This window comes from Rhinoraja longicauda, chromosome 2 (assembly GCF_053455715.1).
Source record: "Rhinoraja longicauda isolate Sanriku21f chromosome 2, sRhiLon1.1, whole genome shotgun sequence".
Taxonomy (NCBI): Eukaryota; Metazoa; Chordata; class Chondrichthyes; order Rajiformes; family Arhynchobatidae; genus Rhinoraja; species Rhinoraja longicauda.
Genome location: NC_135954.1, coordinates 108,631,058 through 108,657,105, shown reverse-complemented (window position 1 = coordinate 108,657,105; position 26,048 = coordinate 108,631,058). Strand labels below are relative to the sequence as shown.

The following is a 26,048-nucleotide window of genomic DNA, read 5'->3' as shown; positions in this document are numbered from 1 at the left end:
AATGAACCTCAGGCTTGGGGCCTCCATTTGCAACTGGCTTCTGGGCTTCTTGACCTCAGTTTATTAGACTTGGACATAACATTTCCTCCAATTTCACATTGTGGTGCCTCTCACGGTTGTGTTCTCTGTCCCTTACTCCACTCCCTGTTTAGCCATGGCCGTGTGGCCAAGTACAGCACCAACTTGATCTTTCAGTTTGCCATTGCTACTGCTGTCGGCAGGATCAACAACAATGACCAGATGAAGTTCAGCAATTCTACTCCTATGACCTTAGTTTTAGTTTAGAGGTACAGCGCGGAAACAGGCCCTTCGGCCCACCGAGTCCGCACCGACCAGCGATCCCTGCACATTCGCACTATCCTACACACACTAGGGACAATTTACATTTATACCAAGCCAATTTACCCACATGCCTGTACGTCTTTGGAGTGTGGGAGGAAACCGAATATCTCGGATAAATATCACGCGGTCATAGGGAGAACGTACAAACTCAGCGCGGACAGCACCCGTATTGCGATCGAACCTGGGTCTCTGATGCTTTAAGCGCTGTAAGGCAGCAACTCTACCGCTGTGCCACCCTGAACAAAGAATTTAATTGCACTCTGCAATATATGACAATAAACTAATCCAAGATCGAAAAAAGGCCCCAACTTGAAACCTCGGCCTTCCCATCCCCCATCGGATGCTGCCTGACCCGTTGAGTTCCTCCAGCAGTCTGTTTTCTGCTCAAGATACCACTATCCGCAGTCTCATGTATCTCCAACTAATCTAATCTGGTGTGACACAGATTGATAACAATATGGCTGATTTCTGAAATGGCCAAATCAGCTAGCCTAGTTGGGTGTATTAGAGATAGTCAATAAATGCCAGCCTGTCCAACTACAGCACATCCTGAGAATGATTGAAAACAAAATGATGTATTGATGAAAGACTTAGCGAGTTTCTCTCAGTGCTACTTTGGATAGGACAGTATTTACCTTTGTCCTTGTGTGCACTGTCGGGCCCTTCTGTAATTCTCACATTCGTGTCTTGACCAAATCTGGAGGGCAGCACTCGTCGTGTTTCATGTGGATTTAAATTAAAGAACTGTAGAGCTGTAACAGTAGGTAATTAGTCAGAAGCCAATCTTCAAGGATAGCAGGTCATCAAACTAAATACCAAGGCAGAGAATACCTCTCATCAATTTTATTGGGTTACCTCTCAGTAATTGAAAACATTTAGGCCACTGGGGGAAAAAAAAAAGGTTAAACTGGATTTTCTTTAGTCTAACAACCAGGGGTCACAGTTGAAGAATAAGGGGTCGGCCATTTAGGACTGAGATTAGGAAAGTCCTTTTCACCCAGAGAGTTGTGAATCTGTGGAATTCTCTGCCACAGAAGGCAGTGGAGGCCAATTCACTGGATGTTTTCAAGAGAGAGTTAGATTTAGCTCTTAGGGCGAAGGGAATCAAGGGATATGGGGAAAAAGCTGGACTTGGGTACTGATTTTGGATGATCAGCCATGATCATATTGAATGGCGGTGCTGACTCGAAGGGCCGAATGGCCTACTCCTGCACTGATTTTCTATGTTGCTATGTTTCTATACATAAGGGATTCCTTGATATTTATTGCATCGCTGTTCTGAAAGCCTGAGATTTATAATTAAATCTAATGATTAAATCAAACCATTATGATTAAATCAAATATTATGCAAATGTTTTATCAATGTTACCGATCCCATTAATTCCTCTATTAAATTTGTGTAGTTTTACGAATTCTTCAGCCTGTATGTCAAAGCTAACACAATCTGACTGCCGGGGGAAAGACAGATAATGCTGGAAATTCAATTCTGATAACATGGTAACTCTGTTTCTGTCTCCACTGTCTGCTAGGTATCCCCATCATTTTCCAGATTTACTTCAGCTTTCCAGCACTATCGGTTTCAGCTTTTCGATTTTGCCTCCAGATGCAGCAGTCCCAGATAAAAAATGGGTTTCTCTATTCTCCTAAAAATGACCTATTGTTTCTCTCCCCTTTCTTTGAACCTGTCTCAGACAAGTGTAAATAGATTCCATTTTGAAAAGTCAAAGCTAAATTCCTTTATCTTTGCCTGAAAAATATCTTTCAGGCTCAAAACTCAGAACAATAAAAAAATATATAGGTTGAACACTGAGAGGAAGGTTCTGAGCTTGACAACATTAAGCAGTAGAATCAGTGTAGCAAGGAACTGCAGATGCTGGTTTACACCTAAGATGGACACAAAATGCGGGAGTAATTCTGCGGGACAGGCAGCATTTCTGGATAGAAGGAATGGGTGACACTTCGGGTCGAGACCCTTCCTCAGACTGAGAGTCTGAATTGAGTCTGCTATTGAGGGCGTGCAGCGTAGGTTTACTAGGTTAATTCCCGGAATGGCGGGACTGTCATATGTTGAAAGACTTGAGCGGCTAGGCTTGTATACACTGGAATTTAGAAGGATGAGAGGAGATCTTATCAAAACGTATAAGATTATTAAGGGGTTGGACACGTTAGAGGCAGGAAACGTGTTCCCAATGTTGGGGGAGTCCTGAACCAGGGGCCACAGTTTAAGAATAAGGGGTAGGCCATTTAGAACTGAGATGAGGAAAAACGTTTTCAGTCAGAGAGTTGTGAATGTGTGGAATTCTCTGCCTCAGAAGGCAGTGGAGGCCAATTCTCTGAATGCATTCAAGAGAGAGGTAGATAGAGCTCTTAAGGATAGCGGAGTCAGGGGGTATGGGGAGAAGGCAGGAATGGGTTACTGATTGAGAATGATCAGCCATGATCACATTGAATGGCGGTGCTGGCTCGAAGGGCTGAATGGCCTCCTCCTGCACCTATTGTCTATTGAGTCAGGGGAGAGGGCTAGAATAGTGCAGAACTCTCGGTGGAGAGAGGAGGAGAACTTCTTCAAAATAGGCATACCTTGAGGTAATTTGCAGTAGAGCAGACAAAATGTGTAGGAAGGAACTGCAGATGCTGGTTTACACTAAAGATTGAGCTTGTATTCACTGGAATTTAGAAGGATCTTATAGAAACATATAAAATTCTTAAAAGGATTGGACAGGTTAGATGCAGAACAAATGTTCCTCATGTTGGAAGAGTCCAGAACCAGGGGTCACAGTTTAAGAATAAGGGGGAGGCCATTTAGGACTGAGATGAGAAAAAACCTTTTCACCCAGAGAGTTGTGTATCTGTGGAATTCTTTGCCACAGAAAGCAGTGGAGGCCAATTCGCTGGATGTTTTCAAGAGAGAGTTAGATATAGCTCTTAGGGCTAACGGAATCAAGGGATATGGGGAAAAAGCAGGAATGGGGTACTGATTTTAGATGATCAGCCATGATCATATTGAATAGTGGTGCTGGCTCGAAGGGCCAAATGGCCCACTCCTGCACCTATTTTTCTAGGTTTCTATCGACACAAAATGATGGGGTAACTCAGTAGGACAGGCAGCATCTCTGGATAGAAGGAATGGGTGACGTTTGGGGTCAAGACCCTTCTTCAGACTGAGAGTCAGAGGAGAGGGAGAGAATGTTGCAGAACTCGTTGGAGAGATGAGGAGAATCAGTAGAACCAGTTTGGGTGGAACAAACAGAAAGGTACATAAATCATTGGTGGGAATTGTATACGGGATCCAAACAAAACTACGGGCTATATAATAATGCAAGAAATTAGAGCTCCCTGCAACACAGGCATGGGGGGAGGGGCAGGGGAAGGGGGGGGGGGCTTTACTTTCCATACTGACTGGGAAAGACAAATGAGCGGTAATAGCATAGAAGATAAATTTATGGACTGTCCAAGAGACGGTTTTCTCAATCAATATCTTGAGAAACCCACAAATGCACAGGCTATTTCAGATCCAGCATTGGGTAATGAGAAAATGCTAGTGAAGGAGCCTTCAGGGAATTGGGATCATGAAACAAAAGAATTTTATATAAAATTGTAAAGTTCAATCTGAAACCAGGGTCTTAAAGCGGAATAAGGCCCACCTGGAAAACACAAGCCATGTACTGACCAGAGCTGGTAGGTAAACTACGTTAAAAGTCAGGCAGAAAGAAAGTAATAGCTAAGGGCGACATGGTTTCACGGCGGAAGAGTTGCTGCCTTACAGCGCTTGCAGCGCCGGAGGCCCGGGTTCGATCCCGACTACGGGCGCTGTCTGCATGGAGTTTGTACGTTCTCCCCGTGACCTGCATTGGTTTTCTCCGAGATCTTCGGTTTCCTCCCACACTCCAAAGGTGTACAGGTGTGCGGATTTATTGGCTTGGTATATGTGTAAATGGTCCCTTGCTGGAGTAACTCAGCGGGACAGGCAGCATCTCTGGAGAGAAGGAATGAGTGACGTTTTGCGTCGAGACCCTTCTTCAGACTGATGTCAGGGGAGAGGGCGGGACAAAGATAGAATGTAGTCGGAGACAGTAAGACTGGTGGGAGAACTGGGAAGGGGGAAGGGATAGAGAGTGGAAGCAGGGACTACCTGAAGTTAGAGAAGTCAATGTTCATACCGCTGGGGTGTAAACTACCCAAGTAAAATATGAGGGGCTGTTCCTCCAATTTGTGTTGGACCTCACTCTGACAATGGAGGAGGCCCAGGACAGTAAGGTCAGATTGGGAATGGGAGGGGGAGTTGAAGTGCTGAGCCACCAGGAGATCAGGTTGGTTAAGACCAGTGTCCTAGTGCATCAGTCACCGAAAGGAAGCATGCAGGTACAGCAGGCAGTGAAGAAAGCCAATGGAATGTTGGCCTTCATAACAAGAGGAGTTGAGTATAGGAGCAAAGAGGTCCTTCTGCAGTTGTACAGGGCCCTAGTGAGACTGCACCTGGAGTACTGTGTGCAGTTTTGGTCTCCAAATTTGAGGATGGATATTCTTGCTATTGAGGGCGTGCAGCGTAGGTTTACTAGGTTAATTCCCGGAATGGCGGGACTGTCATATGTTGAAAGACTGGAGCGGCTAGGCTTGTATACACTGGAATTTAGAAGGATGAGAGGAGATCTTATCGAAACGTATAAGATTATTAAGGGGTTGGACATGTTAGAGGCAGGAAACATGTTCCCAATGTTGGGGGAGTCCAGAACCAGGGGCCACAGTTTAAGAATAAGGGGTAGGCCATTTAGAATTGAGATGAGGAAAAACTTTTTCAGTCAGAGAGTTGTGAATCTGTGGAATTCTCTGCCTCAGAAGGCAGTGGAGGCCAATTCTCTGAATGCATTCAAGAGAGAGCTAGATAGAGCTCTTAGGGATAGCGGAGTCAGGGGGTATGGGGAGAAGGCAGGAACCGGGTACTGATTGAGAATGATCAGCCATGATCACATTGAATGGCGGTGCTGACTCGAAGGGCCGAATGGCCTCCTCCTGCACCTGTTGTCTATTGTCTATAAGACGGACTCAGTGAAGGTGTTCAGCGAAACGATCGCCGAGCCTGCGCTTGGTCTTGCCGATGTAGAGAAGTTGATACCTGGAACAGCGGATACGGTAGATGAGGTTGGAGGAGGTGCAAGTGAACCTCTGCCTCACCTGGAAAGACTGTTTGGGTCCTTGGAAAGTTCCCCCGCAACCGCAGGAGATGTAACACCTGTCCCTTTACCTCCCCCCTCGACTCCATCCAAGGACCCAAACACTCGTGGTACTTGGAGTCAGCATTCCCCTCTGCATCTGGATTCTCGACCCTGACCAAGAGACCACAATCGGTGAGGTTAGGTGACTAATCAATGATCGACGATGATCCTCAACACTGGGGCTCTGCAGGGATGCGTTCTCAGCCCCCTTCTATACTCCCTGTACACTTATGACTGTGCAGCCAATTACAAATCCAACTCCATTTACAAACTAAGCTAAACGGAACTCCATTTGCCATTCCCCAACCCACACGTGTAGAAAAGAACTGCAGACGCTGGTTTAAACCGAAGATAGACACAAAATGCTGAAGTAACTCAGCGGGACGGGCAGTATCTGTGGAGAGAAGGAATGGGTGACGTTTCGGGTGGAGACCCTTCTTCAGACCGATGTCAGGGGAGGGTGGCAGGACAGAGATAGGGTGCAGAAAGAGACAGGAAGACTAGTGGGAGAACTGGGAAGGGGGAGGGAAAGAGAGGGACAGAGGAACTATCTGAAGTTAGAGAAGTCAATGTTGATCATTTGTGATAATCATTTTCACTGTCTATGATACCACCTATTTCCGTGTCATCTGAAAACTTACTAATCATGCCTTGTAGAGTCTCATCTAAATTTTTGATAGAGGACATACAGCAATCTAAATTCTCCATGCAGCTGACATACAGCAAAGGACCCAGAACCGATCCATGAGGCTCACCACCAGATGCAGGCCTTCAGAATGCAAAATAACCTTCCACTAATTCTGTATAAGAAAATAACTGCAGATGCTGGTACAAATCGAAGGTATTTATTCACAAAATGCTGGAGTAACTCAGCAGGTCAGGCAGCATCTCGGGAGAGAAGGAATGGGTGACGTTTCGGGTCGAGACCCTTCTTCAGACTGAAGAAGGGTCTCGACCCGAAACGTCACCCATTCTTTCTCTCCCGAGATGCTGCCTGACCTGCTGAGTTACTCCAGTATTTTGTGAATGAATACCTTCCACTAATTCTGTATTCAGTTAGCTAGCTCTCCCTGGAACCCATGCGATCTAACCTTCCCGAGCAGCCTACCATGCAGAACCTAATCAAAGGCCTTACTGGGCTCCATGCAGACGACATCCACAGCCCTGCCCCTGACAACTTCTTTTGGCTACCCCTTTAAAAAACATTCAAAATCGTGAAATGCAGTCTCCCACATACAAAACCATGCTGACTATTCCCAATCAATCCGTCTATCCAAATGCATGTATATCCTATCCCTCAGAGTCCTCTACAATAACTTGCCTATCACAGACGTTGAGCTTACTAGTCTATAGTTCCCAGGATTTTCTTTGCAGCCCCTCTTAAATACAGGCACAGCATTAGCCACCCACCAGTCTAGTGAGACCTCACCAGTGTCTAACGACGATTCACATATCTCAGCCAGGACTCCTGCAATTCTCAAATATCCCGCATTATCTTTGGATATATCTGATCAGGCCCAGGAGATGTATCTACCTTTATGCATCTTAGGACATCCAGCACCTTCTCGAATAATACAACTGTCCCACGGTATCTCCGCTAACTGTCCCGAGTTCACTGGTCTTCTTGTCTTTCTCAGCGATTAAAACAGATGAGAAATATTCATTGAAGACCTTACCCATCCCCTTTGGCTCCATTTATAGATGATCACTTTGGTTTCAATGGGAGATAGACATAATAGGTCGGAGAAAACGTCACCCATTCCTTCCCTCCAGAGATGCTGCCTGTCCCGCTGAGTTACTCCAGCTTTTAGTGTCTACCATCGGTTTAAACCAGCATCTGCAGTTCCTTCTTACACATTGATTTCAACGGGACTAATCACTCTCTCTCATTCCCCTTTCTCCTTTGATATCGATAAGAAATGAAATCTTCTTGGGTTCCCTTTAATCCTATCTGCCAGAGCCATCTCATGCCCACTTTTTGCATTCCCGATTTCCTTCCTAAATTTAAGAAGAAAACAAGCAAACCCCCTGTAGCTGAGTATGGTACTGGAGGAGGCCCATAACAGAAAGGTCAGACTGGGAGTGGGAGGGGGAGTTGAAATGCTCAGCCACCGGGAGATCTGGTTGGTTAAGGCGGACTGAGCGAAGGTGTTGAGCAAAACGATCGCCGAGCCTGCGTTTGGTTTCGCCGATGTAAATAAGTTGTCATCTAGAGCAGCGAATACAATAGATGAGGTTGGAGGAGGTGCAGGTGAACCTCTGTCTCACCTGGAAAGACTGTATGGGTCCTTGGATGGAGTTGAGGGGGGAGGTAAAGGGACAGGTGTTGCATCTCCTGCGGTTGCAGGGGAAAGTGCCCGGGGATGGGGTGGTTTGGGTAGGAAGGGACGAGTGGACCAGGGAGTTACGGAGGGAACGGTCTCTGCGTAACGCAGAAAGGGGAGGGGATGGGAAGATGCAACACCATGCGGTCAATAATGTAGTTTTTAGTGAATATTGGATTGGAATATTCCAAAGGGCCTTTGAGGAATATGAAGGAAGCAGAACAGAACTTAAACAGGGAATCAGGAGGGCGAAAGGGTTCCATGAAATGTCCTTGGCAAGTAGATTTAAAGAGAATCCCGAGGCATTTTATACATACATTAAATGTAAGAGGCTGTAAGAATGCGGCACGGTGGCGCAGCGGTAGAGTTGCTGCCTTACAGCAAATGCAGCGCCGGAGACTCAGGTTCGATCCTGACTACGGGCGCCGTCTGTACGGAGTTTGTACGTTCGCCCCGTAACCTGCGTGGGTTTTCTCCGAGATCTTCGGCTTCCTCCCACACTCCAAAGACGTACAGGTTTGTAGGTTAATTGACTGGGTAAATGTAAAAAATGTCCCTATTGTGTGCAGGATAGTGTTAGTGTGCGGGGATCGCTGGGCGGCACGGACTCAGTGGGCCGAAGGGCCTGTTTCCGCGCTGTATCTCTAAATCTAAAAAAATCTAAATCTAAAAAATAACTAGGGGAAGAGTAGGACCACTCAAGGAGAAAGAAGGGAATGTAAGCTTGGAGCCAGAGAGAGTGGACGAGGTATTTTGCATTGGTATGTTCCAAGAAGGTGGACACAAGAGGATATGGATGGGGTCAATTCCTGACCTCCACAGAGGTTCACGTGCATTGCAACATTTAAGAGGCACTTATAGAGACGCACATAAACAGGCAAAAAGTTGAGGTGTATACCATTTGCGGCCAAATGGGATCAGTGTAAATTGGCATCATAGTCAGCACGCACATCATTGGCCTAGGGGCCTGTTCGTGTGCTGAACATTTTTATGTTTTAACATAAAGCCCTGCCCTACAAATGAAAAACAAAATTTGAATTCTTAATATTTTATTATTTGTAAAATGTTGGCCGGTTATTTATATGTTCAACATCTTTGAATAACAGATGGGGTAAAATTTTATTTTTTAGACAATGACGATGGATATTAATTGGTCGAACAAAAAATGGTTATTGATAATTTTTCTCATTGGTGTAACACATTGTTTGGTGCATGTCAACATAAAATAGACCATGGAGGTTAATCGAATTAACAAGGTGCAAGATTTAGTTTAATCCCTTCAAGGCAACAGCCCTGATGCACTGGGCTCTCTGTTCATTAAGTAGAGACAAACTATTCCAGTCAAATTCCCGAGGCAGAGCAGAAAAATTCCATGGTCCTAATCACATTTTGTGGCTATTAAACGTGTAACAAAATCTCTTTTTTTTAATCAATTACTTCTTGATTAAAGTAGTCTTTCTGGCCCAGCATAAGACAGCCATTAGCTTTTTTTTTTTGACAGAGATTAATAACTGCTGAAAAACTACTCTCTCTTTATCACTGACTGATGTTAACATTGCAAGCCATCTGCATTGTTAACATCTGTTGGTGTCTCTTGGGCAGATGTTTTAGTCTGGCTCTCTTGTCACTGGCCATGGCTACATTATTGTAGCAGATGTAGACAATCAAAGAAAGTGTTCATTCCCATGGTGAATTATCTGGGACTGTTTCCGATCATTTTTGCATAAGCAATAGGTGCACCTGCACATCGTGGTGGTAATATAAAGGAGGGACAAGCACTGATCATCTCATGAACCAGAACTACACGGACATTTGAACTTGAATGCAGAGTAGCTTTTTAATTCGCCGAGTATCTTCTGTGGACCATAACTTACACGAGCTTTCAAAAATAAGCAAGCGAATGTCTGGAAATGAGGGAAACAGAAACATGCAATCTGGATGATTATTATTATTGTATACAGCGTGGAAACAGGCCCTTCGGCCCAACTTTCCCACACCGGCGAACATGTCCCAGCTACACGTTTGGTCCATATCCCTGTCCTAACCTTGTGCCTGGAGAGAAGGAATGGGTGACGTTTCGGGTCGAGACCCTTCTTCAGGGTACCTTACCCTGCAACCGCAGGAGATGCAACACCTGTCACTATATCTCCTCCCTCGACACTGTTCAGGGTCCCCGACAGTCCTTTCAGGTTAGGCAGAGGTTCACTCGCGCCTCCCCCAACCTCATCTACTGTATCCGCTGTTCAAGGTGTGGACTCTTATGCACAGGCAAGAACAAACGTAGACTGGGCGATCGTTTCGCTGAACACCCTCTCTCTGTCCACCTGGACCTACCTGATCTCCCGGTTGCTAAACACTTTAATTCCCCTTCTCATTCCCACACTGACCTTTCTGTCTGAGGCCTCCTCCATTGTCAGAGTGAGGCCAAATGCAAATTAGAGGAACAGTATCTCATATTTCGCTTTGGCAGCTTACCATCCAGTGGTTCTCTGACTTCAATTAACCCTTGCATCCCCCCTCTCTCTCCATCCCCCCCCCACTCAAGTCACACCAGCTTCAAAGTGGTCTTGTTGAGTCTCATTGTGTGTTCCTCGTTCTCACCTAACAAACAGCTGTGGCCTGTTTCCTTTATCATCTTTACTTTTTTGCACATCCTTCATTTCTTTTCTTCTATATCTCCCTACATCACTGTCTACAACTCGCTTCCCTTTCCACTGACTCTCAGTCTGAAGAAGGGTCTCGACCCGAAACATCACCTATTCCTTTTCTCCAGGGATGCTGTCTGACCCGCTGAGTTACTCCAGCTTTTTGCGTCTATCTTCGGTTTAAACTATCATCTGCAGTTCCTTCCTACACCCTGTAATAAGGCATCTGGCTGCTTGTCTTTATTTTGCGGCACGGTGGCGCAGCGGTAGAGTTGCTGCCTTACAGCGAATGCAGCGCCGGAGGCTCAGGTTCGATCCTGTACGGAGTTTGTACGTTCTCCCCCTGACCTGCGTGGGTTTTCTCCGAGATCTTCGGTTTCCTCCCACACTCCAAAGACGTACAGGTATGTAGGTTAATTGGCTGGGCAAATGTAAAAAATTGTCCCTAAAGTGTGTAGGATAGTGTTAGTGTGCGGGGATCGCTGGGCGGCGCGGACCCGGTGGGCCGAAGGGCCTGTTTCCGCGCTGTATCTCTAAATCTAAATCTAAATGTAAATCTAAATCTAAATCTAAATCTAAATCTAATGTGAGTCAACATGCCTGATGTGGATGTGTTTAGATTTGCAAGCAATTAGTTAACCTGGAAAGGATTTGCATCTAACAGTCTCAATCATTTTGCCGTGAGGTGCATATACTTGGGCTTTTCCATGCAATAATGGAGGTTTCTTGAACAGAGCAGTAGGATAAATGAGTGATGAAAAGAAAGCAGAGAACTACAAACAGAAATCCACCAACTAAAATGAAGCCTTACAACATGGTTGAGTGTATCATTTAAATTTTGATTTGACATATTCAATACAGTTTTAGATCAATTCTGACAAACATGCACACTTTAGGATTCGGGTCAATAACATTAACAATGGCTAATTGTAAGCACCACCGCCCACAGATGGACAAATTTGAATGTGATGCACAGCTAAATGCATTAGCATTGAACAAAAAGGCAACGTCGTGTGCAATCTCCAAAGGAATTCTATAATTCAATACTTATCATGACGTTCTCATTCTTACAACTTTATGTCAGTTCTTACAGCTGTTGTGCAAGCAAAAAAACTGGCAAGCTTTTCCAAAGCTTCTGATCACGATGGCAGTGCCAATAGGTCATCACTGGAGAGAGGGTACTGTTTCAACGACCAAAGGTCAAAAGGAGCATCAGGTGATTAACTCTCACATATTAAACGCGAATCATTTTGAAAGGAAAAAATACATATTTTACTGGAATTCTTTGTTTTCAGCTAATTAGTCCATTACTGGGAAATAATACTTTACCAGAGAACTTTGACCCGTCGAGAATTAAATCCTGCATCTCCTCAAAGGTTTGTTTTTTACTGTTGTCTACATTGCCTTCTTCGATCCTTTAACAAAAAAATAAGATTGAAAGATACTGTAAGTGACCAAAGGACTCACGGGGGGAACAAAAAAAAAATCCATTCAGCAACATTTTGTGCCACTTCCTTTCAGTCAAGCAGTTAAAAAAAATGTTTTTAATGGATCGTAGATCTAAAGTAAGATGGTGCCATTCACATGGCAGAACATTAATTTCTCATCTTGATCACAAAAGGCCAAAGCTCCAAAATAAGAAACGAGGTTAACAAAATGAAGGTATAAAAAATATGCTAGAAGGTGTATAAGAGAAGAGAGAATGAATAATTAAGTTGCATATGGAAAGGGTGCAAAAAATATAATTCACCAGGATATCACTGGGTCTGGAGCAAAGATACTACAGGAGTAAGATGGACCACTCCGTTGAAATCGCCTATACTGAAGTGTAGTACGCAACGGAGCGTAACGTCCGCCATTTTAGTAGGCAAAACCAGCCGTTCGCTCTGCCTCTCGTAGTGTAAACAATATTTTGGGGGAACAGTATGTGTGATGATACCATTAAAATGCAGAATATATCTCATCTATCAACTCACAGATTTTTGTTACTTTTCTTTTTAAATGTTTCTTCAAGTTTCTGCCTACTAAAATGGTGCCATGACACACTACGATTTTTAGGGCCGAGTGGTCTATCTTGCTCTGCTCTATTATCTTTGGTCTGGAGGGTTTGAGTTGGAGGAGGGCTGAATCTTTTTCCACTGAAGTGCAGGAGGCTGAGCAGTGAGCTGATAGAGGTTTGTAATAATATCACAAGGGACATAGAAATGGCGAATAGCCACAATCTCCCCCCCCCCTTCCCCACATAGAGCTGTCTAAAACTAGAGGGCACAGGTTTTATGGTGGGGGGGGGGGGGGGGGAAAGATTTTTAAAAGGACCTAAGAGACAATTTTACACACAGGCGGTGGATGGAATATGGAATGGGATGCCAGAGGAGGTAGTTGAGGCAGGTGCAATAACAACATTTAAAAGACACTTGGACAGGTACATGGATAGGAAGAGTTTGGTTAGGCAAGGTGTTTGGATGGATGAGTTGAGCTTATCATTGCAGTTGGAGGTTCAATAAAATGACGCCGATATAATTGGTCCAGTAATTCAAAAGTCTGGTCCGGTAATCCAAGAGAACGCAAATAGGAATTTTTAGTGTGAATATTCAATTTTGAGATTAAATTGAACACAAATCTGTCAGATGAAAATCCAATTTATTCACCATTTGAGAGGAAAAATAATTCCATTTTGCTCCCCAATTGTATGCCTGTCAAACAATTTATTCCCCTCTTATCAAGCTTCGGAACGGTTCTTCCATATGCTAGGGTACTGTCTGATTCACCCTTGTCCCATTGCGGACTTTGGACTTTGTCTATGAACCTGATGCACTACAATGATGAGAACTATATCTTGCACTCTGTATCTTCCCCATTGCTCGATCTATTGTACTCGAGTTCAACTTGATTGTCTTTATGTATAGTATTATCTGATCTCCATCCTACCCCCCCTGGTTAAATCCCTCCCCACCTACGGCCAAGACACCTCACACGTTCTCCATCTCCTCGATAACTTCCGGTTCCCAGGCCCCCACTCCCTCATCTTCACCATGGATGTCTAGTCACTCTACACTTCCATCCCCCACAAGGATGGTCTCGAAGCCCTCCATTTCTTCCTCGACCGTAGAACCAGCCAATCTCCATCTACCAACACTCTCCTCCGCCGAGCAGAGCTGGTTCTTACCCTCAACAACTTCTCCTTTGACTCCTCCCACTTCCTCCAAACCAGAGGCGTAGCTATGGACACTCGCATGGGCCCTAGCTACGCTTGCCTCTTTGTCGGGTACGTCGAACAATCCCTGTTCCGGGCATACACCGGCCCCATCCCCGAACTCTACCTCCGCTACATCGACGACTGCATTGGTGCTACCTCTTGTGCCCATGCAGAACTCACTGACTTCATACACTTCACCTCCAATTTCCATCCTGCCCTTAAATATACCTGGACTATCTCCGACATCTCCCTCCCGTTTCTGGACCTCAGCATCTCCATCACAGGAGACAGACTAGTGACGGACATTTACTATAAACCTACTGACTCACACAGCTATCTGGACTACACTTCTTCCCACCTGGTCCCCTGCAAAAAGTCTATCCCCTACTCCCAATTCCTCCGTGTACGCCGCATCTGCGCTCGGGATGAGGTGTTTCACACTAGGGCGTCAGAGATGTCCTCGTTCTTCAGGAAACGGGGCTTCCCCTCTTCCATTATAGATGAGGCCTCTTCTACATCCCACAGCTCCGCTCTTGCTCCCCCTCCCCCCACTTGCAACAAGGACAGAATCCCCCTCGTTCTCACCATCCACCCCACCAGCCAGCGGATCCAACGAATCATCCACCAACATTTCCGTCACCTACAACGGGACCCCACCACTGGCCATATCTTCCCATCCCCTCCCCTTTCTGTGTTCCGCAGAGACTGTTCCCTCCGTAACTCCCTGGTCCACTCGTCCCTTCCTACCCAAACCACCCCATCCCCGGGCACTTTCCCCTGCAACCGCACGAGATGCAACACCTGTCCCTTTACCTCCCCCCTCAACTCCATCCAAGGACCCAAACAGTCTTTCCAGGTGAGACACAGGTTCACCTGCACCTTCTCCAACCTCATCTATTGCATCCGCTGCTCTAGATGTCAACTTATTTACATCGGCGAAACCAAGCGTAGGCTCGGCGATCGCTTCGCTGAACACCTGCGCTTGGTCCGCATTGACCAAACTGATCTCCCGGTGGCCGAGCACTTCAACTCCCCCTCCCATTCCCAGTCTGACCTTTCTGTCATGGGCCTCCTCCAGTGCCATAGTGAGGCCCACCGGAAATTGGAGGAACAGCACCTCATATTTCGCCTGGGCAGTCTGCAGCCCAGTGGTATGAACGTCGACTTCTCCAACTTTAGATAGTTCCTCTGTCCCTCTCTTCCCCTCCCCCTTCCCAGATCTCCCTCTATCTTCCTGTCTCCACCTATATCCTTCCTTTGTCCCGCCCCCCTGACATCAGTCTGAAGAAGGGTCTCGACCCGAAACGTCGCCCATTCCTTCTCTCCCGAGATGCTGCCTGACCTGCTGAGTTACTCCAGCATTTTGTGAATAAATACCTTCGATTTGTACCAGCACCTGCAGTTATTTTCTTATACATATTGTATTACCTGATCTAATAGGATAGCATGCGAAACAAAGCTTTTCTCTGTATCATATACACGTGACAATAATAAATTACTTAGCTGCATGAAATGAACATTTTTAGGGCTTTATTTTACAGCATAGTAACTAAATAAAAAAAATTATTTACACGTTGCAGCCAGAGCCAAAATAGTGAAAGCACTTCAACAGGTTTCCATACCGAGCATCCTGCCACAGGAAGAAAGGTACGACAACAAATTTTGTATCGAGCTGCAAAATGGGGCTCATTATGCAGACAAACCCAAAGTGTGAAACTGATTCAAGTAAATGGATGGGTCAACAATTCCAAAGAGCATTAGCAGAATAGGGAATAGAATAAAATGAAGGATCTTAGACATGAAACATTCACTTTTTCTCTTCAACAGGGCAGCACGGTGGAGTTGCTGTCTTACATCGCCAGAGTCCCGAGTTCGATCCTGACTACGGGTGCTTGTCTGTGCGGAGTTTGCACGTTCCTCCGGTGCCCACGTGGGTTTTCTCCGGGTGCTCCGGTTTAGAAACATAGAAAATAGGTGCAGGAGTAGGCCATTCGGCCCTTCGAGCCTGCACCACCATTCAATATGATCATGGCTGATCATCCAACACAGTATCCCGTACCTGCCTTCTCTCCATACCCCCTGATCCCTTTAGCCACAAGGGCCACATCTAACTCCCTCTTAAATATAGCCAATGAACTGGCCTCAACTACCTTCTGTGGCAGAGAATTCCACAGATTCACCACTCTGTGTGAAAAAAAACTTTCTCATCTCGGTCCTAAAAGACTTCCCCCTTATCCTTAAACTGTGACCCCTCGTTCTGGACTTCCCCAACATCGGGAACAATCTTCCTGCATCTAGCCTGTCCAACCCCTTAAGAATTTTGTAAGTTTCTATAAGATCCCCCCTCAATCTTCTAAATTCCAGCGAGTACAAGCCGAGTCTATCTAGTCTTTCTTCATATGAAAGTCCTGCCATCCCAGGAATCAATCTGGTGAACCTTCTCTGTACTCCCTCTATGGCAAGAATGTCTTTCCTCAGATTAGGAGACCAAAACTGTACGCAATACTCCAGGTGTGGTCTCACCAATGCCCTGTACAACTGCAGCAGAACCTCCCTGTTCCTATACTCAAATCCGCTCGCTATGAATGCTAACATACCATTCGCTTTTTTCACTGCCTGCTGCACCTGCATGCCTACTTTCAATGACTGGTGTACCACGACACCCAGGTCTCGTTGCATCTCCCCTTCTCCTAATCGGCCACCATTCAGATAATAGTCTGCTTTCCTGTTCTTGCCACCAAAGTGGATAACCTCACATTTATCCACATTATACTGCATCTGCCATGCATTTGCCCACTCACCTAACCTATCCAAGTCACGTTGCAGCCTCCTAGCATCCTCCTCACAGCTAACACTGCTCCCCAGCTTCGTGTCATCCACAAACTTGGAGATGTTGCATTCAATTCCCTCGTCTAAATCATTAATATATATTGTAAATAGCTGGGGTCCCAGCACTGAGCCTTGCGGTACCCCACTAGTCACTGCCTGCCATTCTGAAAAGGACCCGTTTATTCCTACTCTTTGCTTCCTGTCTGCCAGCCAGTTCTCTATCCACATCAATACTGAACCCACAATACCGTGTGCTTTAAGTTTGCATACTAATCTCTTATGTGGGACCTTGTCGAAAGCCTTCTGGAAGTCCAGATATAACACATCCACTGGTTCTCCCTTATCCACTCTACTAGTTACATCCTTGAAAAATTCTATAAGATTCGTCAGACATGATTTACCTTTCATAAATCCATGCTGACTTTGTCCAATGATTTCACCATTTTCCAAATGTGCTGCTATCCCATCTTTAATAACTGACTCTAGCATTTTCCCCACTACCGATGTTAGACTAACTGTTTTCTCTCCGTTTTCTCTCTCCCTCCCTTTTTGAAAAGTGGGGGTTACATTAGCTACCCTCCAATCCTCCGGAACTACTCCAGAATCTAAAGAGTTTTGAAAAATTATCACTTATGCATCCACTATTTCTGGGGCTACCTCCTTAAGCACTCTGGGATGCAGCCTATCTGGCCCTGGGGATTTATCGGCCTTTAATCCATTCAATTTACCTAACACCACTTCCCGACTAACCTGGATTTCACTCAGTTCCTCCATCTCATTTGACCCCCGGTCCCCTGCTATTTCCGGCAGATTATCCTCCCACACTCCAAAGACGTACAGGTTTGTAGGTTAATTGGCTTGGTATAATTGTAAATTGTCCCTAGTGTGTGTGTAGAATAGCTGTGACTAATGGTGTTCTGCGGGAGTCAATGTTGGGTCCTCTACTTTTCACATTATAGGTTAATGATCTGGATGAGGGACTTGAAGGCATTATGGTCAGGTTAGTGGATAATACGAAGAAAGGTGGAGGGGCAGGTGGTGTAGAGGAAGCAGGGATTCTGCAGAAGAACTTGGACAGGTTGAGAGGGTGGGCCAAGAAGTGGCAAATAGAATGCAGTGTAGCAAAGCACATGGTCATGCTCTTTGGTAGATGGAATAAAGGCATAGACTACTTTCTAAATGGAGAGAGATTTCAGAAATCGGTGGTGCAAAGGGACTTGGGAGTGCTGGTGCAGGATTCTCAAAAGGTTAATTTACAAGTTGAGTCTACAGTAAGGAAGGTAAATGCAATGAGAGCATTCATTTCCACAGGATTAGGATATAAAAGCAAGGATGTAATGCTGAGGCTCTGTAAGGAGCCTGGTTAGGCCACATTTGGAATATTCTAAGCAGTTTTGGCCCCATATCTGAGGAAATACGTGCTGGTTTTGGAGAAGGTCCACAGGAGGTTTACGAATATGATCGCGGGGATGATTTGTTGTTAATGTACGAGGAGTGCTTGAAGGCTCTGGGCCTGTACTTGCTGGAGGTTAGAAATATGAGGGGGGGGGGGGGGGGGGGGTGTCATTGAAACCTACCGTATAATGAAAGACCTAGATAGAGTGGACATGGAAAGGATGTTTCCAGTAATGGGAGTGTCTAAAACCACAGGGCACAGCATCAGAATAAAAGGACATACCTTTAGAATGGAAGTATTTCTTTAGCCAGAGGATGGTGAATCTATGGAATTCATCGTCCATAGCTGTGGAGGCTAAGACATTGGGTATTTTGAAAGCGGAGATTGATGGGTTCTTGATTAGGAAGGGCGTCGAAGGATACGGGGAGAAGCCAAGAGAATGGGGTTGAGAGGGAAAATATAGGTCAGCCACGGTTGAATGGTGGCATAGACTTGATGGACTGAATAGCCTAATTCTACTCTTATGTCTTATGGCACAGTCTTATCAAGTTACTAGTTTAAAAACTGCAGTTTATAAATTGTCTGGTGTATGTTCTATATTATAACATTTATTATGTCTTAGAAACTACTCCAGTGAAGCACATTTGGGGGCTGTGGGAAAAAAAAGTATCTCATTTACATTTCTCTGTCCAAGTTATTATTGTTGCTAGAACTTCCAACTAAGCTTTGTCAAAGATACAAAAAGGCCGCTGTTAATATTGTGACGAAACTAATCCACAGTTCCAACCGATGATACAACTCCTCAGGTATCACTCCAATTACTTTCCAGAGAGTATAAAACATATTTACACCAACAGGTATTTGATTACACTATTTTCAAAACTAATGAAAACCTTAACTTTAACTTCAAACTTGATTGAATTTATTGTAAGAAAATAATTGCAGATGCTGGTACAAATCGAAGGTATTTATTCACAAAATGCTGGAGTAACTCAGCAGGTCAGGCAGCATCTCAGGAGAGAAGGAATGGGCGACGTTTCGGGTCGAGACCCTTCTTCAGACTGATGTCAGGGGGGCGGGACAAAGGAAGGATGTAGATGGAGACAGGAAGATAGAGGGAGAACTGGGAAGGGGGAGGGGAAGAGAGGGACAGAGGAACTATCTAAAGTTGGAGAAGTCAACGTTCATACCACTGGGTTGCAAGCTGCCCAGGCGAAATATGAGGTGCTGTTCCTCCAATTTCCGGTGGGACTCACTATGGCACTGGAGGAGGCCCATGACAGAAAGGTCAGACTGGGAGTGGGAGGGGGAGTTGAAGTGCTCAGCCACCGGGTGATCAGATTGGTTAATGCGGACAGAGCACAGGTGTTGAGCGCAGTCTGAAGAAGGGTCTCGACCCGAAACGTCGCCCATTCCTTCTCTCCTGAGATGCTGCCTGACCTGCTGAGTTACTCCAGCATTTTGTGTTTGAATTTATTTATTGATAAACCCAGAGCAGCAGTCTGATTTTTGAGGCAACAGCACTATTAGTTATGCCTCGTTCAAATAATAATGCAACGTCCAAAACTCATTTCCAATTATGTCGCTGTTGACTCATTCATTCTTTGAAGTCATTAAACAAGTGAACCTCGTATCTCAAAATAAAGCAATGTTCCAAAACATTATCCTGTCTGCAACCAAGATTCAGCAAAATAAAAAGGATGTAATATCCTTGAACTTGCTGTTCATCTGATACTGAAAATGAAACAACACACCGAACAAGAATGTGGAATATAACTTGGCTTTGCTCTCTTTCAAGGACTAAATGTAAATAAAAATGTGGGCAAAAATATCCCATTTTACGGTGATTTTATCACCTTCACCGAGGATATTTTTGGCAGTCTATTAGCAAAAATGAAATAGATTTAGAACATGTCGCCACTGATCACAATCAGGATTCAGTCAAGTTCAGCCCCTAATCCTCAGGGCATTGTTCGCCATTTCTGGTCTATGGGTGGAAACTTCCCACGACTGCAGCTGTAACCTTGTCAAAAAAAACACACAAATGTTCACAAAAACATCTGGTGTTTAATTCATGTTCAGGATAATGATACTAATATTAGCTTAACACACACAAAAAAATGACAACAATATACTTTCTATAGCAAGAGTTCACTTGATTTAATTACTGCCGATTTGCATTGCAATCAGTGCACCTGTTTGAGAGCCTGCAAACACTGTGACACTGGGAACAGCTTTACACCCACCGTTCAATTTGCATTCTGATGTTTCCATACAGTTATCTTGAGATAATTTAGTGCCTCTACCTTTTTGTCTTAGACTTGTTGAACAAAGTGATGCCCCTTCCAGCTTTCTTTTTCATTGAACAACCTGAAAGGTTGAGATTCCAGCATCCTCTTCTTTTTTTTGCTTAGGCCATTCCTCACCACCAAAGGGCGGCACAGCGGTAGCGCTACTGCCTTACAGCGCCAGAGACCCGGGTTCGATCCCGACTACGGGTGCTGTCTGTACATTTGTACATTCTCCCAGTGACCTGCGTGGGTTTTCTCCGAGATCTTCGGTTTCCTCCCACACTCCAAAGATGTACAGGTTTGTAGGTTAATTGGGTTGGTTATGAATGTAAAATTGTCCCTCGTGTGTGTAGGATAGGTGTGGGCTGGTGTCCCTGGCTGGTGTGGGCACGGGGTGGGTCGAAGGGCCTGTTTCCGCGCTGTATCTCTAAACTAAACCAAACTTCCGTCTCCAGTTTTCAGAGCTTTGAGTTAATAAATGAGGCCGATATGGGGACCACAGACGGGACAGGTAGTGTCTAAAAGAATGGCCAGGTGGTTAGTTTGCACAATGATACGCTCCTTCCGCCATTTATAAAGAGTTCTCTGTGTTCCCAATGGACATGAATGTGCATGAACATGAAGATCTAAATATCGCACCCAATCCTCCATTTAGATTCAGATTTAGATTTAGAGATACAGCGCGGAAACAGGCCCTTCGGCCCACTGGGTCCGCGCCGCCCAGCGATTCCCCGCACACTAACACCATCCTACACCCACTAGGGACAATTTTTTAAAAATTTGCCCAGCCAATTAACCTACAAACCTGTACGTCTTTGGAGTGTGGGAGGAAACCGAAGATCTCGGAGAAAACCCACGCAGGTCATGGGGAGAACGTACAAACTCCGTACAGTGGGCGCCCGTAGTCAGGATCGAACCTGAGTCTCCGGCGCTGCATTCGCTGTAAGGCAGCAACTCTACCGCTGCGCCACCATGCCGCCCTCATGCCCTGAGGTTTATACCTCACGCTGCCTTCAAGGACGAGTCGCACCCTGGACACTCCCTCTTCTCCCCTCTCCCATCAGGCAAAAAGTATAGAAGTGTGAAAACTAACACCTCCAGATTCAGGGACAGTTTCTTCCCAGCTGTTATCAGGCAACAGAACCGTCTTACCACAACTAGAGAGCGGTGCTGAATTACTGATCCACCTCATTGGAGATCCTTGGACTGTCTTTGATCAGATTTCATTGGCTTTATCTTGCAGTAAACACGATTCCCTTATCACGTATCTGTACACTGCGCATGGCTTGATTGTAATCATGTACTGTCTTTCTGCTGTCTGGTTAGTCAAATGTTTTTCATCACACCTCGATACACATGACAATAAACTAAACTAACTCCTTCTCCTCCTCCATTTTGGAGTGGTCATGTTCGACAGATCCTTAAGACTCGGTGGAGATGTCACATTTGTTCAAAAAGGCTGTTAAGTGCATTCTTGAATATTTTACTCTTTTAACCTAATAACCTCTTCCTACTCAGAACTCAGCTTCATCAAGAGGTGATTCAGAAGATGCAAAGTAGTCAATGTTTTTCCAGGGGAAATAGACAATAGACAATAGGTGCAGGAGGAGGCCATTCGGCCCTTCGAGCCAGCACCGCCATTCAATGTGATCATGGCTGATCATTCTCAATCAGTACCCCGTTCCTGCCTTCTCCCCATACCCCCTGACTCCGCTATCCTTAAGAGCTCTATCTAGCTCTCTCTTGAATGCATTCAGAGAATTGGCCTCCACTGCCTTCTGAGGCAGAGAATTCCAGATTCACAACTCTCTGACTGAAAAAGTTTTTCCTCATCTCAGTTCTAAATGGCCTACCCCTTATTCTTAAACTGTGGCCCCTTGTTCTGGACTCCCCCAACATTGGGAACATGTTTCCTGCCTCCAACGTGTCCAACCCCTTAATAATCTTATACGTTTCGATAAGATCTCCTCTCATCCTTCTAAAGGAAACCTCTAATCAGTGCAGCAGGGCCACTGTGGTGGAGGAAATTTGTTTTGCTATTCCGTATCTAAATTTGGGAGACTGGTGGTCAGTCATGCAAAATTCTGACACAGGGTCTTGAGCCAAATGTTGACAGTTTCTTCCCCACAGATGCTGTTTGACCTGCTGAGTTCCTCCAAGCGATTGGATTTTTGCTATTGCTGGCTCCGTTGGCCTGGAAGAAGACACACACATTGGTTCCCTTACCCATCCAGCTAATTGAGGATTTTTTTAGAGGCAGTGTTGGTGGTATTTTCCCAATGCCTTGAGGTACTTGCTGTCGATAATCCAGTTCTCAGAAGCACACAGGAACAAATGGATGGATTACCGTTCCCCATGAGCAGGCACTAGGCCCAACGACTTGATCTTCCAAACAACTCAGTCCGAAGAAAGGTCTTGACCCGAAACGTCACCCATTCCTTCTATCCAGAGATGCTGCCTGTCCTGCTGAGTTACTCCAGCACTTTGTGTCTATCTTCGGTGTAAACCAGCATCTGCAGTTCCTTCCTGCACATGTTCCTGCTGGCTTGAAGGGCTGAATGGCCTACTCCTGCACCTATTGTCTATTGTCTATTGAGCTTCCAAGATCCTTTTCCAAAAGGATGTGTTGTCGCATTGAAGGCGGTGGCCAGTTTCATCATCAACAACTACCTTGGCCAAGAGGTGGTGTCCAAGGTACGGGAAGTATCACATTCTCCAAGGTCTCACCGTGATGTTTTCTGCTGTAGGGTCTGCTGTTTGTCGCCGTGGGGTCAGATCAATTGTGTGCTTTCCCTTGCAAGTAGCGTCATACAGCACGGAAACATGCCCTTTAGCTCGACTCATCCATGCTGACCAGGATGCCACATCTAAGCTAGTTCCAAATACCCACATTATCCCAGATCTTGATTTTCAACCCTATTCTTGTATTCTTCAGCGCGTACAAGCATTTTTAACCTTTCTTTAAACTCTCCCTCGATAAATCATTCCTTCTTAATTTTTCCCCCATATCTGAATGGATTCTCACTCTAATTTATACTCTCTCTCTTTAGATTTTTTTTAAATTTATTTTTTAGATTTTAGAGATACAGCGCGGAAACAGGCCCTTCGGCCCACCGGGTCCGCGCCGACCAGCGATCCCCACACATTAACACTATCCTACTCACACTAGGGACAATTTTTTTAAACATTTGCACAGCCAATTAACCTACAAACCTGTACGTCTTTGGAGTGTGGGAGGAAACCGAAGATCTCGGAGAAAACCCACGCAGGTCACGGGGAGAACGTACAAACTCCGTACAGACGTCACCCGTAGTCAGGATCGAACCTGAGTCTCCGGCACTGCATTCGCTGTAAGGCAGCAACACTACCGCTGCGCCACCGTGCCGCTTGCTTACAACTGTTAATTTGACAATTCTTTAACTCGATCCGTTGGGGAAATACAGTTGGTTCCCCTGCTCACCTAGGCATGGTGTTTCTCTTGCAGTACTGATTCCAGTCCGGATTTTCAGAACTTGGTTTGTAAAATAGCAAGTCCAGCACTCGATCTAGCTTGATATCTTGGGAAAGCAAGATTTTGCGTAACATCTCCAAAATTACATTATGTAATGTTGAAAAACATTTACAGCTCTAAATACTTTGCATTTTTGCACCTCCTGCAGTACATATTAACTTTAAAAAAAACTTTTTCTAGAATTGTAGTACTTTTTGCTCTTATTCCTGCGATTATAATAATTAAAATGATGTACAATATGGTTCAATACCTACAGTCTATTTTCTCGTTGGCATATTCACAAACATGCTGGGAGCACAGCATGCTGAGAACAACGACAGTGGTTCATACCTGGCACTCAGAGTGCCTATGAAACTATTGGCATTTGCCTCTATTCTGAGGTAAGTAAATAGAGTCAGCTAAAATTCACGAGTTGCTATTTCACCTCCTCCTGAGGTTTAGATTTTAGATTTAGATTTAGAGATACAGCGCGGGAACAGGCTCTTCGGCCCACCGGGTCCGCGCCGCCCAGCGATCCCCGCACATTAACACTATCCTACAGCCACTAGGGACAATTTTTACATATTACCCAGTCAATTAACCTACATACCTGTACGTCTTAGGAGTGTGGGAGGAAAGCGAAGATCTCGGAGAAAACCCACGCAGGTCACGGGGAGAACGTACAAACTCCGTACAGACGGCGCCGTAGTCAGGATCGAACCTGAGTCTCCGGCGCTGCATTCGCTGTAAGGCGGCAACTCTACTGCTGCGCCACCGTGACGCCCATGGTTATACTGCAACAACATCTCAAACAAGTGCCTCTGTACGACAATCCATTAAAAGACATGGAGGTCATTATCCCTTGTGAACCAATCAACTCAGAATCGCAAGTTAGAGAAAATGTCTCCTTTCATCTCCAGGGGAGGGTGAGCCCTCAGACAGCATCTGAACCGGATGGTGTCCCTGGTCACGTTCTTAAAACCCGCGCAGACCAACTGGCTAGTGTTTGTGGGGATATCTTCAACATCCCGTAAGTGAGGTCTGAGATTCCCACCTGCTTTAAAAGGGCATCAATAATACCGGTGGGGGTCAAGGAAAGAGCGTTCACGTCACGGCCTTGTTTCCACCAATCTTTCCACCACCACCACCACCACCACAGAGCTGAGTTCAGCTCTGGCTGAACAATTTCTAATCTTGTGATGTTGACATGATAAGATGAATAATACCGGTGCCCAAGAAGGGCAAGGTGACATCATGCCTCCATGACTAACATGGTGGCACTATCAGTCTGAAGAAGGGTCTCGACCCGAAACGTCACCCATTCCTTCTCTCCTAGATGCTGCCTGACCTGCTGAGTTACACCAGCATTTTGTGATACGTCTCTAAATTTGAGGAGGGATATTCTTGCTGTTGAGGGCGTGCAGCGTGGGTTTACTATGTTGGTTCCCGGAATGGCGGGACTGTCATATGTTGAAAGACTGGGGCGACTGGGCTTGTATACACTGGAGTTTGGAAGGATGAGAGGGGATCTTATTGAAGCATATAGGATTGTTAAAGGGTTGGACATGTTATAGGCAGGAGGCATGTTCCCAGTGTTGGGGGAGTCCAGAGCTAGGGGCCACAGTTTAGGAATAAGGGGTAGGCCCTTTGGAACGGAGATGGGGAAACACTTTTTCAGTCAGAGAGTTGTGGATCTGTGGAATTCACTGCCTCAGAAGGCAGTGGAGGCCAATTCTCTGAATGCTTTCGAGGGAGAGCTAGATAGAGCTCTTAGGGGTGGTGGAGTCAGGGGGTATGGGGAGAAGGCAGGAACGGGGTACTGATTGAGAACGATCAGCCATGATCACATTGAGTGGTGGTGCTGGCTCGAAGGGCTAAATGGCCTACTCCTGCACCTATTGTCTATAGTCTATTGTACCAGCATCTGCAGTTATTTTCCTGCACAACATGGTGGCACTAACGTTCAAGGCGATGGAATGCTTTGAGGGGTTGGATAGGCACGGCGCATATCACCTCCTAGCTCAACAGGGACCTGTTACAATTTGCCTACCACCCCAACAGCTCAATGGAGGATGGCATCTCACTGGCTCTCCACTCTGCACAGGTCAACTTGGACAATAAAAACACATACATCAAGCTATTGTTCATAGACTACAGCTTGGCGTTCAACACCATCATCCCCTCCAACTGGTTACCAAGCTCACGGAACTCGGTCTCTGCATATCTCTCTGCATCTAGATCCTCGACTTCCTCATCAACAGACAATACCGACGAACTGGCAGTAATTCCCTCCTCGATAACCATCAGCACAGGAGCACCTCA

General features: G+C 45.5%; 1 protein-coding gene across 3 annotated transcripts in view; it reads right to left on the bottom strand.

Moving 5' to 3' along the window:
* The window catches only part of LOC144608161 (zinc finger protein 438-like), a 204,731-nt gene that overhangs the window by 41,966 nt on the left and 136,717 nt on the right, over positions 1-26,048 (bottom strand). Inside the window, exons 4-5 of one of the 3 annotated variants that reach the window (XM_078425604.1) lie at positions 11,854-11,939; positions 978-1,094 (exon numbers count right to left, since the gene is read on the bottom strand). The exons of 1 other annotated variant lie outside the window; for it this stretch is intronic. In XM_078425604.1, the coding sequence (XP_078281730.1) occupies positions 978-1,094; positions 11,854-11,939 (203 nt within the window). The remainder of the gene's footprint in view (positions 1-977; positions 1,095-11,853; positions 11,940-26,048) is intronic. One more of the 3 variants, XM_078425615.1, reaches the window with a different exon arrangement.